We start from the raw sequence: 16,455 nt of genomic DNA, 5'->3' as shown, positions 1-16,455 counted from the left end.
AAAAGATTGGACACCCCTGGCTTAAGGAGTTACCAGGTCTGAATGCCACAAAGAAGATAAAATACCACAAGTATTTATTGTTTTTGAAATTGAGTCTTCGTTAAATGATCAGAAAATAAGTGCATGTGAGTGTAAGGTATATACAGTCAATAAATAACATCTTCATTAGATGTTTTAGACATTTAAGCTGTAGATGCTTTTGTTGTGAAATAAAAGCTCTTTTTAGAGTTAGCTTGGACCTTGTAACAAATTTACCAGCACTTACTATGGTATGACTTGCTAGGAGTGAACATATCTGCACTTTCTTTGTTGTTCGGAGTTTGATTCTCTGTGTGTATTGCACTTATTGTAGGTCAGCCAAATGAAATGAAATGTAATGGTCTCATACAGTACATACTTTTATGAAAGGGTATCAAGGTCCACCCACCAGTACATGACTGATCAAATGGCTTGTCAGTTAAATGATTTGATGGTTCAAATAATATATAAAATGTTGATGACAGCGACTGTATGCTGTCTCCTAAGGATATGTAGATACTTTGTTGTAATAAATGTTTCGGATAGAAATAGTATTATACTGACACACAACTACAGATATCTAAACAACAAGGTGGACAAAAATAACTTTATTCATTTATAGGAAGCATTTTATCATGATCTCCAATTCATTCTTATTATGAACACAATCAAATTAAAAGATACGGATTTAATGTCTGTCACCAAGAACAACTCTTTAGTTTTACATTTTTAGTTATTGTCCAATGTCAGACTATCCAGCTGTTCCGGCGTCGTCACAAACGCTTCACCTGACGCTCAGAGGAAAGGAAATTGCTCTTAAAACTAATTTCCTTGCTTCCTCTCTCTCTCTTTGCATGGTTTCCTTGCGTCTCTCGGGGCATCCCTGGTGGGAGGGACTATAGCGCAAGGAAAAGATGCAAGTGAGGGATGCAAGTTAATCGAGTTGTAATGTACCCAAGGTCATTGTAGGAACAGATAGTGCTCAGAGTATATTACCAGCAGCAATTATATTACCAGCAAATGTGTAGACCACGTACAAAGGGAAATCACAGCGGGCCTCTGCTAAGTGTCTGGAGATTGTTGGCATGATTTGTCACAGGTTATAATTAGTAACTCAATTACATACTTAAACTGATTGAAAGCAGTAATCAAAACATGTCACTTCTCTGATCCCTGGGGTAACAGGTGTTTTTTTTGCCTCTGTTTTCAGAACTCGGGTATTGAGAAGGCCTTCCTGTTCGATGTGGTCAGTAAGATCTACATTGCAACAGACAGCAGTCCAGTAGATATGCAGACCTATGAACTGTGTTGTGACATGATCGATGTGGTCATTGACATCTCCTGCATCTATGGGTAAGCCCCCAGACTCTCAATAAACCAACAAGTTCTGTATTGTCACTCAAGTAAACATCATCTTCGTTGGTATTTTGGTATTCGCCTTCTTTAATGTCAAAGCGATTAAAGTAATGGATGGTTCATCTTTCAAAAAGTGTGTAGTAGGCTTTTGGAAAAGTAGTTCTTGGTCTTCACTTACAGCTAATGTTGGTCATCATGTGCTCTAATACAAAGGGAAAAGTAAAATCCTTTTATGAGCAGCAAACACTATGTTATATTTCAGTGTAACAACTAAAGATTATACAACTATGGTATGTATGTTATTAGAAAAAACTGGATATGAAATAAGAGACTTCTGCTGTATATAATAAGGGCCTTTCAATACTTTATTCAGAGGATAATTAGGACCCTTTAAATGTAATGTATCAACAAGGTTAGGCAGTTTTTCTGATATGTAGTTATTTGATGTGACCCCACTATTTATATTTATATATACAATATATATTAAAGTTAGCTGTTCTAATTATCAAATTTGCTCTTTAACTCAAACTCAAAGTATTCAAACCCTCAGATTCAATTAAAACGATACAGTTGGAAGTCAACAAAAAGGTATGGTATTCTTTTATGAAAGCGGAAAAATTGAAATCATTTATGATCAGTATTTTAACCAGTAAAAACCACAATTTGTAATGAATTCATCCGCTGCAAGAATACTATTAAAATGGTGTCAAGCCTTTAAAAATGTATTCAAATGTTGCTGTGTGCCCTGTACACACACAGCAAACCTGAGAAGAAAGTGTATAAATTAAGAAATGTGCAAAAATTACACTCAAAGATACACATTTAAGGGGCAGTGAAGTGCACGTGAGGGCTTAAGATCTCTGAATCCCAAGTCCCAGGACGGCCGCTGACACGGGGGTGCTGGATCCCTCGTAAAAAACACAACAGTGTATCAATTCAGTGGCTTCAGTATACAAATAATCAAAACTGTAATACAAAAGAAAAGCAACAAACCACAAAACAACTATAACAAAAGAGACATAGTTTCAGTCTCATATTTTAAGCCTCTGATTCCTCTACATTTTGAAACGGTAGTGGTACTTATAACAGGTGAACGTTTCCTTCTCAGGAGTCAAGTACAGATATATATATAACACATGATAAAATGTTTAGTTCCTGTCTTTGATTGTGATTTGCTGCGCCAGAGGCCTGTACACGAAGCAGGATGTGCGGTTAGCGAGGTAACTTCAGGGTTATTTCTGGGTTTCCGGTCCTTGACGCTGGTTCACTTCTTACCGGGTTAGATCTCTATGGTAGCTAACTTATGCTGAACAACTAACCTGCTCTGGAGCAGTGAAAGCACCACCTGCTGACCAATCAGAGCTCAGGGTGCAGAGTTTAAAGCTCAAGAACGCGCTCATAGCCGGACAGAGAAACCCGTCCATAATTACCGAGTTGATAACCAGCATCGTAGGACCGATAGTGAGATCGCGTTTGTTAGGTTTTGTTAAGCCAGACAACTCAAACATATCCAGGGTATGTTGAACTGGCTTCATCGTACAGGCCTCAGCTTAAAGACGGCGTAAACATACAGCTGTGACCACATTAATTCAGTATTACTGCAAGGACTCTCAACAAAAAGCGACGGGATTTTTGAATATTGCTGGAAATAGAATCTTCGTCTAACACACGTTTATGATACTTACACAATTTGTCCACCTGCACTTATGATATTTAGAGAGTAAACAAAACCGCCAGATGTAAAAAGCTGCGCATCAACACCACTTAACTAAAGGAGGCTAATGTTTGGGGTGAGGTTGTTTAGTAGCCACTTTCAGAAAGTGCTGTTATAACACGTAGAAACTTCTGACATTCACCAGTGGAGTATTTACTGACGTATTTTATGTGGAAGAACACATCCTTAAAATCTCTTCAGCTGTGTAAACCACTGTTTTTTTTTCAGGGATCCAAACCAAACTTTTCTGTAGCTACTGTATATTGTTGATGTGTTATCATGGATGTATAAGAACTGGATACAGCGTTGGAGGCAGGGCTTCGTTCATTCCTGTGAGAGCTGCTCATTGGCGCATGAAGAGAAAATGGCCTGAGATTCTCGAGAGCTGTCATAGCAGAAGTGCCCATATGTGGTGCCATAGAGCATGCGCAGTTTCCCCTTAAGCTCCGCCCCCGATCTCCCGCTCTCTGCTCAGTAGAATGAATGGAGAGAAGGAGTTGACTTTTATAACTTTAATAAGCTAATGGTTTAAATAAGGGCTATAAAATGGTTCATACTCGGTAGTTTATTTAGTTTAAATGTTGTTTATCCACCGATTTACAGACGTCTCTTTCCCAATGTAAGTCAATGGGAAAAAGTCTTTCTGAGCCCATTGACGTCCCGGACTGATACGGAAGTTGTAGTACCGCCGTTTGGCCACTACGAATATTTTCAGGAGCACTCCCTGGGGGCTTGGTTATCATTGTATAAAATGTTGCTGGGTTACTCAGAAAGTAAGGGGTTACACTGTAACCAAAATGGGTAAACAATCCACCTAGAAAGCCTCTGTTTGGACAGTGCGTGCCCTCTCTTAGGGCCCCCGTAGCAGACAAACAGGCCATCAGATTGGTGAGAACCAGCAGTTGCTTGTATATAATATTTCAAAGCCCTCACTGGGCAGAGCAGCTCTGCCGAAGCAGCTTCCGCGTTCTGCCATCGAGGAGTAATAAGCTGATAGCTCCTGATTTAAGTGGCCGGAAGGCAGCCTCTTTGGTATAAAAGATGGGTTAGGCCCGAGTGCTACACTGTGCCACCTGAGTTCCAGCGTATGCACTTTTCACTCACTGACAAGGCGTGAAGCTCACTCACATGCTTGAGGGGTTCAAAGGGTTGGGAAAGAAGGGCTTCCAGCACCAGAGGGAACCTTGAAAGCCCGAGGGGCGTTTTGCACCTTTAAGAAATCGAGCTACCAAAGATTGAGATCCAACAGTCTGGTTATCAACCTTAATATGCCTGGCTAAATAGCAGCCACATGGACCCTGAAGGTGGAAGCCGAGAGCCGCCTTTCCAGCAACGACTGTAAAAAATGCAGGATTATGGGCACTGAGGAACTCTCAGCCACTTCCCCGCAAGCCCCACACCACTCTGCAAATCATTTCCATCTGTTGGCATACAGCGCCCTGGTAGAGGAAGCCCTCGAATCAATGACAGTGTGAATTACCTCATTGTCACATGCCATTAAGAGTGGGTCATGCCCTTCAGGGGCCAAACCCATAGTTGTAGGCGTTCTGGTGTCGGATGCCAGATGTGGCCTCCCAGCTGTGAGAGCAAATCCCATCTCGTGGGCATGCACCATGGATTTCCTTCCAGTAGCCTGTACATTGCTGGAAACCAGGGTCTCGCTGGCCAGTTTGTGGCAACCAACAGAAGCCTGTGGTTGCCTTGGTGAACCCTGTGTAGAGTTGCCTTTATCAATGGGAACGGTGGAAAGGCATAAAGGAGCCGATCTGACCACGGATGGGCCAGGGCATCCTGTCCCAAAGGACTGGTTGCCTCCATCAGTGAGAACCAGAGAGGGCCATGTGTTGTGGACAGAAGCAAAAAGATCCACCTTGCCCCATATTGCCTCTACCACCTCTGGTTGGAGTCTCCATTCTCCCCGAAAGAGGTCTCTGGTGGGAGAGAAAATCCGCCACAACGTTCTGTGGCTCTGGCAGATGAACAGCCCTGAGGCTGCAAAAATAAGGGAAGGCCCAGACAAGGAGTTGCCGTGCAACTTGTAATGACTGGGTCGACCTGGTGCCCCCTTGATGGTTGACATAGCAGACAGCTGACTTGTTGTCGCAACATATCAACACATGTCTGCCTCTCACATATGGCAGGAATTTGCTATATGGCAGGATGTGCTAAATACAGTACATAGCACGGAACTTGAGCACATTTATGTGCTGTGCCCTCTCCTGAGCACTCCGGAGTCCGCTCTCTGCCCTGTGTTGCCATACTGCCCCCCAGCCAGCCCCCGGCCACACTATTTGCCTCGGGAATTCTCGCATGTTATCGCGATAGCGGCGTATATTCCCCCCTCTGCTAATTCTGAAGAGGCATGTGATGTCATCAGCTCTACTGTAAGCAGACTGCAAACACAGCACCCAACTGCCCTCATCCTGATCTCTGGGGATTTCAATCATGCCTCTCTCTCAAAAACTCTGCCCACATTCAAACAATATGTCACCTGCACCACCAGAGAAAATAAAACACTGGACTTGCTGTACGTCAACACCAAGGAGGCGTACAGGTAATCACCCCTTCCTCTCTTGGGCAGATCTGACCACAACCTAGTCCACCTCTTGCCTGTGTATCAACCTCTGGTTTACAGACAGCCGGTGCCCACACGCAGCGTGAAGAAGTGGTCTGAGGCATCTGAAGAGGCCCTTAAAGACTGTTTTTAGACTACTGCGTGGAATGTGTTCACTGACTCTCACAGGGAGGATATCAACAGCCTGACTGACTGCTCAGAGTCATGTCATCTGCAGAAATTTTCGGATGACTCTGCAGTGGTAGGTTGTATAAGGGATGGATGGGAGCAGAGTGCAGAGCGCTGGTGGAGGATTTTGTGGAGTGGAGTGAAAAATCATCTGCTTCTGAATGTGGCCAAGACCAGAGAGATGGTCATTGACTTCAGGAAGAAGAGGACGTCTTCACTGCCCCGAGTGAGGATGTGGCTGTGGTGGAGCATTATAAGTACCTTGGAGCGCACCTCGACAATGGACTGAAGTGGAGGGCCAACACTGACACTGTGTATAAGAAGGGGGATGAGCCGACTCTATTTCCTGAGGAAGCTGAGATCCTGCCGTCTGCTGGGGGGGGGGGGGCGGCATCAGGGCCGGTGACACCAGCAGAATCAATAAACTGATCAAGAAAGCTCGCTCGGTCATCGGCATCAAACTGGACAGTTTTGAGGCTGTGGTGGAGAGGAGGACTCTGAACAAACTGTTGTCCATCATGGATAACCCCACCCACCCTCTCCACCTGCAGCTGGACAGACAGTGGAGCTCCTTCTCCAACAGACTGCTCGAGCTCTGCTGTCACAAGGAGAGGTACAGGAGAACATTCCTGCCCACTGCAATAACTCTGTACACTAATTCCCCTCTGGCTGGCAGACAACTCACTGCTCCATAGCCTCTCTGTGAACTGGACTTAACATGCACTCCTTCACACTTAACTTTGTATATTTACATTATACTGATTTACATTTCTATATTTCTCATTTTAATTTAAATATTACATTTTTTAGTTCTAATGATTTGTTATTTGTTTTGCTTCTTTTTGTATTTCGCTGCTGCAACGAAAACATTTCCCAGTTTGGGATTAATAAAGTACTTCTGATTCTGATAACGGACTATATCAACTTCTGTGAGGAAAACGTCATACCCACCAGGACTGTGCGGTGTTTTCCAAACAACAAACCCTGAATTACCCCTGAGATAAAGGCTCTCCTGAAGGACAAAAAGAGGTCCTTTCGATCAGACAACAGAGAGGAGCTGAAGGTTGTACAGAGCGAACTGAGATGGAAGATCAGAGAGGGGAAAAACAACTACAGGAAGAGGATGGAGGAACAGCTGCAGCAGAGGAAGCTCAGCAGAGTCTGGAGAGGCCTAAAAACCATCTCTGGCTACAAAGGGCCAGACTCCCAGGTCCGGGGGGGGGGGGGGGGGGGCCATAGGTGGGCAAACAACCTGAACATTTTCTTCAATAGATTTGATCAGTTAGGCACCCCTCCCCCGACCCATTCCCCCCTGCTGCTCAAATCACAACATAGGAATGACAAGCTTTGACGAGCTAAGGCAATCGTCAGGTAGCCGTTTATATACTATCACAAAAATACGCTTTGACGAGCGAAAGCAATCGTCAGGGAGCCGTTTACAACAATAACAACTATAACAAAGAAGCAGATACTTACCTCTGTAGCATCTCAGCTGGGAAGACACAGCGTTAGTCTAGCGACATCTGCAATTTGCCGACTGTACCCAGCGAAAACACTGGTCTGTCAGTACAACAAGTGCAGCCGTTTGTGACCGATCTCAGCCCTTGGAGGACAAAACCGAGGCTCCAACACTATGGTTACAAGGCTACTAGTGAAGGGCCACCGGCTATGTTTATTTCCCAAAGTGTTCAACAACCTGAATTTGCTACCTGCTAGAAGATAATAGAGACATTTCTGATGGTGACATGGGCTGATAAAGGCGGGGCTGCCCTACGTCACCCCAGGTCATATGTTACTTTGTTGAAATTAAATACTCGACCTGCGCATGTGCAAGATGGATAACATCTAGTGTTAAGCACTGCCTCTGGCGGTCAGTTAGAAGGAAATAGAACCAGAGAAACTGATAATGCTGCAGTGGTGTCTTAATTTTTTCCGGGGCTGTATGTGGTTAGTGTTTACCCAGGGGCGTAACCACCATAGACATTGAGGGGGACACGTCCCCCCCAATGTTGGGAAAGTACCAATCTGTCCCCTCCAATATTTTGTCTAGTATGTGACATAAAAGTCCTCCTTTTTTCCTAGATCAGTCCCTTGCTGTTCCAGATTTACTTTCAATGTGGGAAACACAAGAGAACGAATCAACCAAACAATCAAGGAAAAAAAAAACATTGCGACCCCCTTCCCCCGTTATGAACTTGGCTTAGCCCAGAATGTCAAGTTGCGGTCGCGGATTCTTAGCTTCGGAGAGCTAGACTTCGGTGACATAATGGATGACGGCCCCCCTCCCAAGAAACGAGACATTCGTTCATTCTTTACAGTCAGGAATGTAAGTGCAGGGTCCCTCTTTAAAAACTAAGCAAAATGGATGAATGAATGGAAACCCTTCATAAAAGCATTAAGGCTTATTCTGCTCTTTAGGCACTAGACAGGTTTTAGCAACGTGGCAGGGCGCATCGTTAGAGCTAGGCTACTGCACAGTTGCAGAGAACTTATAAGAAAACACTGGTTGATTAGCCTACCTTCCAGGATCTTGCCATGGTTCACATTAATACAGCTAGCTAGTAATCCACAACACGATAGCAACCCGAAAACATCAAGTAGCCCAGGACGTTAGTGATTGATTTGATTTGATTTGATACATCTACACCACCAAACTAAATGCAAATTAGAAATATAGCTGTTGCATCTTCATCCAATAAAACATCTTCACTCCATAAGTATCCGTTTGATAACTTATTTACTTGTCAGAATTATCAGCACACACTTTACATTACAACACCGACTGGAACAGTTCCCGATCTCCTGCTACCTAGCTGGGTCTACCTCAATTGTAGTTTAACCTCGACATGCCCACTATGCAGGTCTCAGAGCGCCCTCTAGTGGACAAACAACATAACTAAGTACTGCACCATTAACTTATAAGTCAGTACCATAATGCTCAATACTTAAGATATCGCAATAGCAATGTGTTGCACACTTTAATAAATACTCTCCTCAAACTTGTATGGAGTTTTACAGAGACCTCTTTCTACTACCCATACAATTACTAGGATATTAATTAAATACTACTGCTACTGCTGCTGCTACTACTACTACTACTACTACTACTACTACTATTACTACTACTAATAATAATAATAATAATAAGAAGAAGAAGAAGAAGAAGAAGAAGAAGAAGACTAAGAATAAGTATATTTCTTTATTCATAAGTTTAAATTCAGTGAATTTTGAGGACCAAACAAAACAGATAATGAATTAAAATACTACTACTGCTACTACTACTACTACTACTAGTAGTAGTAGTACTACAAATAACAACAACTTATTTACATGTATTTATGTGGAAGAGACAGTAGGCTACTGCTTAAAACACAAATTGGGAATTGTGTGGTGTATCGTCAGATCCTGGAAGAGCATGTGATATTGTGCAACCATGTTTTTGTGTTGAATAAATTATGTCGATGTAATAATTTTGTCCTTTTTGGCAAGCCCTTTTTGCTACAACTTAACTTACCATGCAATTCTACAGTCATACTATCCCTAATCTGTTCGTATGCCATGCATCAACATATTTTTGTAAGGTGACAGACAGCAGAGAGGCTGGAGGAGATGGAGGCGAGGACAGAGGAGGTAGAGGAAAAGAGGCAGGAAGAGATAGAGGAGCAGAGGCTGAGGGAGAGGATGGAGGTGGTAGTGGAGGAGAACCCACAGTTGGAGATAGAGGAGGAGGTGGAGGAAGACAAGCAGAGACAGAGGCTGGAAATTCACAGGCACCTGCAGGGAGAGGACAGACAGGCACCTGCTCAGAAGATACACGTAAGATATTGGAATAAGAACAACAATTTTGTAGAACACATAAATAAATACTAAGGGTAAGCACCCAATAAGCTTAGTTTAGCAGTATAAGTCAACATTTCATATTATATATTTTTCAGGAGAGACAGACCCAGGCAGGGAGAGAAGTGATCAGCATGCAGAGGAGCTTGGTAGCTGCCCACATCAGCCAAACTCTTGTTTTATTCAAACTCAGTCCTTGACCAAAAAGACACTAACATTTCAGGACAGCTGGTTTAGGAAGCACACGTGGCTTCATTACAGCAAGGCATTGAAGGGGGTGTTGTGTTTTTATTGTGCCAAATATTTTGCAATTCAGAAATCGTCTTTAGCCAGTAAGGCTGATGGGGCATTCATAACAACAGGTTTCAGTAACTGGAAAAAAGCACTTGAGAAGTTCCATCAGCATGAAAACAGCGACTGTCATGCAGCAGCGATGACCACTTATCTGCACAGCAAACAGCCAATCACTACACAACTCTCAACGCAATTACAGAAACAGCAGCATGAGGCTAGGAACAGCCTCTTGAAGATTGTGGGTGGGATTATGTATCTGGCAAGGCAAGGCAATGCTTTCAGGGGGCATGACAGCAAAGCGGGAAACTTGCACCAACTAATGATTTATAAAGCAGAGGATGACGCCGAATTCAACAGCTGGCTCCAGAGAGGCAATAACTTCACCAGCCCAAAAATTCTAAATGAAATCATAAAAATAATCGGCAACAAAATAGTATATGACATCGTTAAGGAGATCCTGTCATTGCCCCTAATCCAGTACTCTCTCATCATTGATGGGACACAGGATGCAGCTGGAGTCGAGCAAGAGTCGTTCTGTCTGCGCTTCATTGACAAAAACTTGCAACCCAGAGAGGAATTTATCGGTCTCTACCAGGTTACATCCACTACTGGAGAGAACATCGCAAGTGCAGCCAAAGATGTCCTGCTTCGCCTGAATCTACCTCTTTCCCAGCTACGAGGTCAAGCATACGATGGGGCGGCCAATATGTCGGGACGAATGCAGGGTGTGCAAGCACATCTGAAGAAGGAGCAACCTCTGGCTGTTTATGTTCACTGTGGGCCACATTGTATCAATCTTATTACCCAAGCTGCCTGTGCATCCTCCACTATCATAAGAGATGCTATTCATTTGGTGCATGAATTGGGCGTGTTGTTCCACCAGTCTATGAAGTTCAGGGCCATCTTTGCAACTATAGCGAAGTCGGATCATACAGCTCCTTACACATCGCTGAAGGTGCGAACGCCAGCCATTCGCTCTGTTCTCAATCAGTACCACTCCGTGCTTGCTGCAACAGAGGAAATGTCTTCCATGATGGATGTGGCTGCAAAAGCAAGTGGCCTTCATGAGAAGTTTTTGAGGGGCAATACACTTCTTGGCCTTCTTCTTGCAGAAGATGTGATGTCGATGTTGGAGGAGCTGAACATTTCTCTGCAGCAGAGAAGACAGACGACATCAGGGATGCTGGCTGCCGTGGAGCATGTGAAGAGAGGGATCCAGGAGAAAAGATCAGAAGGGCATTTTGGCCAGCTGTACATGAGAGCATCTCAGTTTGTAACATCTGTAAGCCTGCAGCCCATCAAAATGCCTCACGTGAGAATGCCCCCAAAACGCTTCACTGGTCCAGCCATGCAGCATCAGCATCATACGGCTCAAGACTACTACAGAGTGCAGTACTTTGGCACTTTAGACACTGTCGTTACACAGTGCTCAGAGCGTTTTAGCCAAGAGGGGCTTCAGAGGCTACAGAAGTTAGAAAACATTGTCATCACTGGGAAGATGGATACACTCATCAATGAATACCCAGAGTTGGATGCCATGTCTTTGGACATACAGTTGAAAATGTTCAAGGCCAACTACCCCAGTACAAGTCTCTCAGAGGTAGCAGAGATTTTGAAGGGTATGACGCCAGAGGTACGACATCTTTTTAGGGAAGTGGAGGCCCTCTTGCGACTTGTCATGGTTGTTCCTGCCTCCTCAGCAGAGGCTGAGCGAAGTTTTAGTGCCCTTAGACGCCTGAAGACATGGCTGAGAACATCAAACCCGGCTAAACAATCTTGCCGTTTGCCATGTCCATCAAGACAAATTGGATGCATTGGACAGGAGACAGATCTGTCAAAGATTTGTGGAAATGAATGGGGAACGCCTCCGTACTTTTGGGGCATTTATTTAAGTCTTATTTAGATATATTTCTATGCTCTTTTTGACCTAATTATCAGAATATCACTTATCTTTGTTTAAGAAGCCAATAAGTTAACAATTGCACATTTTGTATTTGTGTTTTGCTACTTGACAGCCTACAATAAAAAACAAGCTTTGAATTGTAACTTGTTAATTGGTCATTATACTGCATTTCTTAAAACTATGTTCTATACAAGCACATCTTTATCAATAGACCTATATGAAAATTGTACAAAATTCACTTTAAATATTTTGGGAAGGGCTCACATTTGGACCAAGGGCTGAAATCTACTGTTCTATATCTATTTCATGGGGTTAGGATTTGTCTTACAGGTCACCCTAAAATGCACTATAATGCAGGAAATGGCATCTAAGAAATCAAAAATCTTCTGGGGGAGGACCCACAGACCCCCCGCAGGAAGGCTTTTCCCAATGCTCATTTGGACCCCCCCAATATCACCTACATGGTTTCGCCCTTGTGTTTACCGGACTTTGTCTTGAAAGTCTGGAAAATCTCTCTGGTCAAACTGTCTGGTTAAAAAGAATAGGCTGTAAGCAGTGTATTAAAAATAGTCCGACTCTGCTAGTTGGCACCAGGCACACTCATCGATGCCAAAAGCTTGCACTGGGATGCCATCGCTCTGAGGACAGTACAAATGGAGCCCACCAGAACAGCCTTCCAGAACTTTATATTTAAAGGCGAAAAACAATATTTGCTGTTTGTCTTGGGGGCTTTACACATGTCGCCTTTTTGCGTGCTCAATTCCACTATTGCCAATGTTCACAAACCTTGTTGCTGAGTGCGCCCGTCTGTGCCGAGTGTAGATAGTGGTTCAAATGTTCATCTTGTTCTGTGCAGAGACAGTTCAATCAGAAGAGACACGTTTGATGTAACAATATAATTTTATTGCCAGCATGCGCAGATGAATGAAATGGTGTTTGGCGATTGGCCTGTTGTACGGGAGTATCATCCGGGAGGGAAAACCTAGCAGATGAACCCCCCCTGGGGTCTAGACACTGGTGGTGGTGGAGGCATGAAGGAATTGCTGGAGGTAATCTGAAGAGGGATGATTAAAGCCTGACATGGACCCTGGATTCAGAGGAACGGGAGGTGGAAGGGGTGGAAGAGGGCTGAGTCAAGTCACCTGAAATGACAGCTGTGAAGGGGGGGAGATAGCAGGTTTAAAAGTGTTGAGGATGCGCTGTGATTGGCTTGTGGGTATAGAAAGTGATAAGTTTAGCTTGGGAGTGACGCCCCCCCCCCCCCCATCACTGATTGGGAGGGGAGAGTGTAGTAAGACGGAAATATGTGAATGACTGTTTATAAAGACGGTCTATCTGGTTGAACTTGTGCTGAGCTTTATAACACATCTCAGCAAAGACAGGTGAAGGAGGATTTAACATCAGGTAGTCACTGTAATATTGATACAAATAATGACATTTGACCAAAACAGAAAAATGTGTTTGGTCAAAAGGTTTATGTTTATCAAACTGGTGGTATTTTGTGAATATTAACCGTTTATCATGTCTCGTACATGGTCAGTTATAGTTTTATAACAGTAACAGCACGACAGAGTAGGTTGAGAAGCGTCTTAAGTGCACCGGACATTTAGTGACTCTCCTGTTGTGCCAATTTAGGCAGAAGACAGTTTATTAACAGCTAATGCATGTCCTTTAAAGCGAACATCAACCGTGCACATCATGGGTGCGCTTTGACACCAACATCACTACAGACAGCGCTCTGCGATAATGCAGGCTTATATTTCTCAATAATAATTTCAATAACATATAAATCGACATGCCTTTTTTCAAGCCCAATAAGGAACACAGGTACTATTCAACCAGAATTTCCCCATTTGTCCGGTAAATTGTAATCTTAGCGGTCATGCTGGCCGGCACAGTTGTTTTTTTTTTTACAGAAACGCTGGTTATAACAAAGCTGCCGTATTATGAACACTTTTTTTGTTTGCCTCAAATTCATTGGTTTCCACAACAATCACTGCCTGTGAAGCACAAAGGCAGGAGAAATCGCGTCTGTGATGGCGCATACATTTGAGGGAACCTGGCATCTGTGTGTTGCTTGGCACTCTGCTGAAGAACTCCATGACTTAGCGGATGAATAAATATTTGATATCTTGAAATTGGAAGAAATGCTGTCTGTATCCAAGGAATTATACCAGTCGCTTGCAAACCAAAAACACAATGCAATAAAGGAATGCATCCTTCTAACAGTCCAGTACAGAGTTCTGAGATGGTAGATCATAAAGGTTTTACATCTTATCAAATATACTTAAAGGTCTCCTATTATGCTATATTTGAACAATATATTATAGGACCATATCCATACAAAAACACATGCCTCATCCCCTTCTATTTCAGCCCTGTTCCTGAACTGCCGATTCTGTGACTGTGCTTTAAATGAACTAGCTGCTGCTGGCCACGCCCCTTTGGAGTGTCATGATCTCTATTCTGAAGAGAGTTTTGTACCGGGAGAAACTCAGCTAAACGCTGCCGTGATTAACACTAGAACCGCCAACATTCCATTACCCCTGGAACTGCCAAGGGGGATACATTCCCCCCCCCTGATGCAACAGCGTCACCGTCATTTTTTTGTGCTGTAAAGTTTTATATGTGCATTCCTGGCCTGCAGGGCTCTAGAAGAGTACTCAGTCTCTGCAGTTTGTCCCATTCTGGTGGCGTCAGCATAACCAGTTTGTGGTGTTGTTGGTCCAGGGTTGCTTTTTTCGCTGCTTGATTGCGGTTCAGGCGCTTGATCATTTCCAGCGTGGAATTCCACCGCATTGGCACGTCTTGGACAGTTTTACACCGTAAAATCTACGGCCATTTTTTACAATGTACGGCCGTGGAACCTGCAAGATATCGTTTTTGCCAATTTAACAAATAAGCAATGTCAACTACGCTTTGGCCCTATAGTTTTACATCTCATCCAGATCTGGCGCACAGCTGAATCACTATGTAAGATATCCTGCAAGTGCCACACGCTTTCTCCTGTATTTGACAATAGAGGTCTGCTAATTGGTGGGAGACCTGTTTCATCCTCTCATTGGAGCAACAGCAGCATTCACCACTTGAGCGACATTTATGAAGACAGGGGTTTGCGCGCCTTTCAAGAAATTAAGAGCGTGTTCAATCTGCCAGGTAGCTCCTTTTTCTTTTATCTACAGCTCAGATCTGCTCTCAAGGCACATGGTGTCCCATGGCAACAACCTTTGCCCGTTCATCCTCTTTATAAATTGTTTACTGTACAAGGAAAAAACAGGGGTATGGTGTCCAGTGTCCACACTGTATCATTTCTTTCTGGAGACTTCCTACGATACCCTGTCGCTGGACACAGTATGGAGACGTGATTGTCCAGTTTTGGACCCTGATTTCAGTTGGGAGGGTGTTTGGTCAAGCATAAAAGAGGCCTTATTACATCATAAGGAAAGCAAATCTGGATCAGCTCGTTTATACCCCCATTTTTAGATATGTAGGTAAGGAGGAAAAGAGAGAGGGTTGTATCTTCTGACATTTTGTGAGTCTCTTTTCACAGCGGGGACACATTTATGTATAAAAAACATCAAAAAGTGCATTTTTCATAATAGGGGACCTTTCACATCTATTCCATTTTCTATTGTACATCACATGCAGAAGCTACTCACTAAAGCATTGATTAAGATCTTTATAAGACAGCGTCGCCTTGAGATGTGTGAGTAGCAGCGATGGTATTGTCTTCGAGGTGAAGCCTGCCAGCTCGTTGCTTCAGGGTTAGACACAGAACCGGCAAACTGAGTAAAGTTATGCTGAGCTAAATGTGAAGTAAAACCCAGAGCACGCTCTCTGTGCTCCTGATTCCCCAGCAGATACTCCTGCTGGGAGCATAATTAAAGAATGAATATGGAGCAGATCGGAGTGGATCATGCTGGGAGTATAATTAGGTCCTCCTCTAAAGCCCTGAACAGCTTTCATCATGTCAAAAATATTCTGCTGTGTCACACTCGTAGGATGAGGGTCATTCCGGCCCCTGTGCAGGAGGAAAACAGTTGTGTGTGTGTGTACCTCACGTTCCTCATCAGAAGAGGGCATCTCTGTGGCTCAGCATGAAATCTCTCATTTACATATCTACAAAGCCAGGGCTTAAATTGTGATGGAATTCTTGGAGCAAAGAACTGGAAACACAAAGGGAACACCGGAGAGCTTTAAACTGATGTCAGTTTTGTATTCAACATAGCTTGTTTATGTGATCCATGTAGATCTGCAACTAAAATATTTTTTGGGGTTAGTGACAATTTAGCATACATTGTCATTAACTCCTAACGTTAGCTTTAGCCTTCATTTTCTAATAGATTTTTTAAAGGGTATAATGTTACACACCATCGCATGTCAAATACTGATATGTTTTAAATCATATGTTAAGGCTATAAACAGAGGTGGGAGAAGTACTCAGATCTTGTACTTGAGTAAAGTAGAAACACTCAGATCTTGTACTTGAGTAAAGTAGAAGTACTCAGATCTTGTACTTGAGTAAAAGTAGAAGTACTCTGGTCTTGTACTTGAGTAAAGTAGAAGTACTCAGATCTTGTACTTGAGTAA

General features: G+C 43.3%; 1 protein-coding gene across 1 annotated transcript in view; it reads left to right on the top strand.

The window, feature by feature from the left end:
* rragd (ras-related GTP binding D) overlaps positions 1-16,455 on the top strand; it is a 58,077-nt gene that overhangs the window by 15,729 nt on the left and 25,893 nt on the right. Inside the window, exon 5 of the mRNA XM_063909218.1 lies at positions 1,229-1,371. Within this exon, the coding sequence (XP_063765288.1) occupies positions 1,229-1,371 (143 nt within the window). The remainder of the gene's footprint in view (positions 1-1,228; positions 1,372-16,455) is intronic.

This window comes from Eleginops maclovinus, chromosome 19 (assembly GCF_036324505.1).
Source record: "Eleginops maclovinus isolate JMC-PN-2008 ecotype Puerto Natales chromosome 19, JC_Emac_rtc_rv5, whole genome shotgun sequence".
In the NCBI taxonomy this organism is placed as follows: domain Eukaryota; kingdom Metazoa; phylum Chordata; class Actinopteri; order Perciformes; family Eleginopidae; genus Eleginops; species Eleginops maclovinus.
This window is presented reverse-complemented; position numbering and strand designations above follow the sequence as displayed.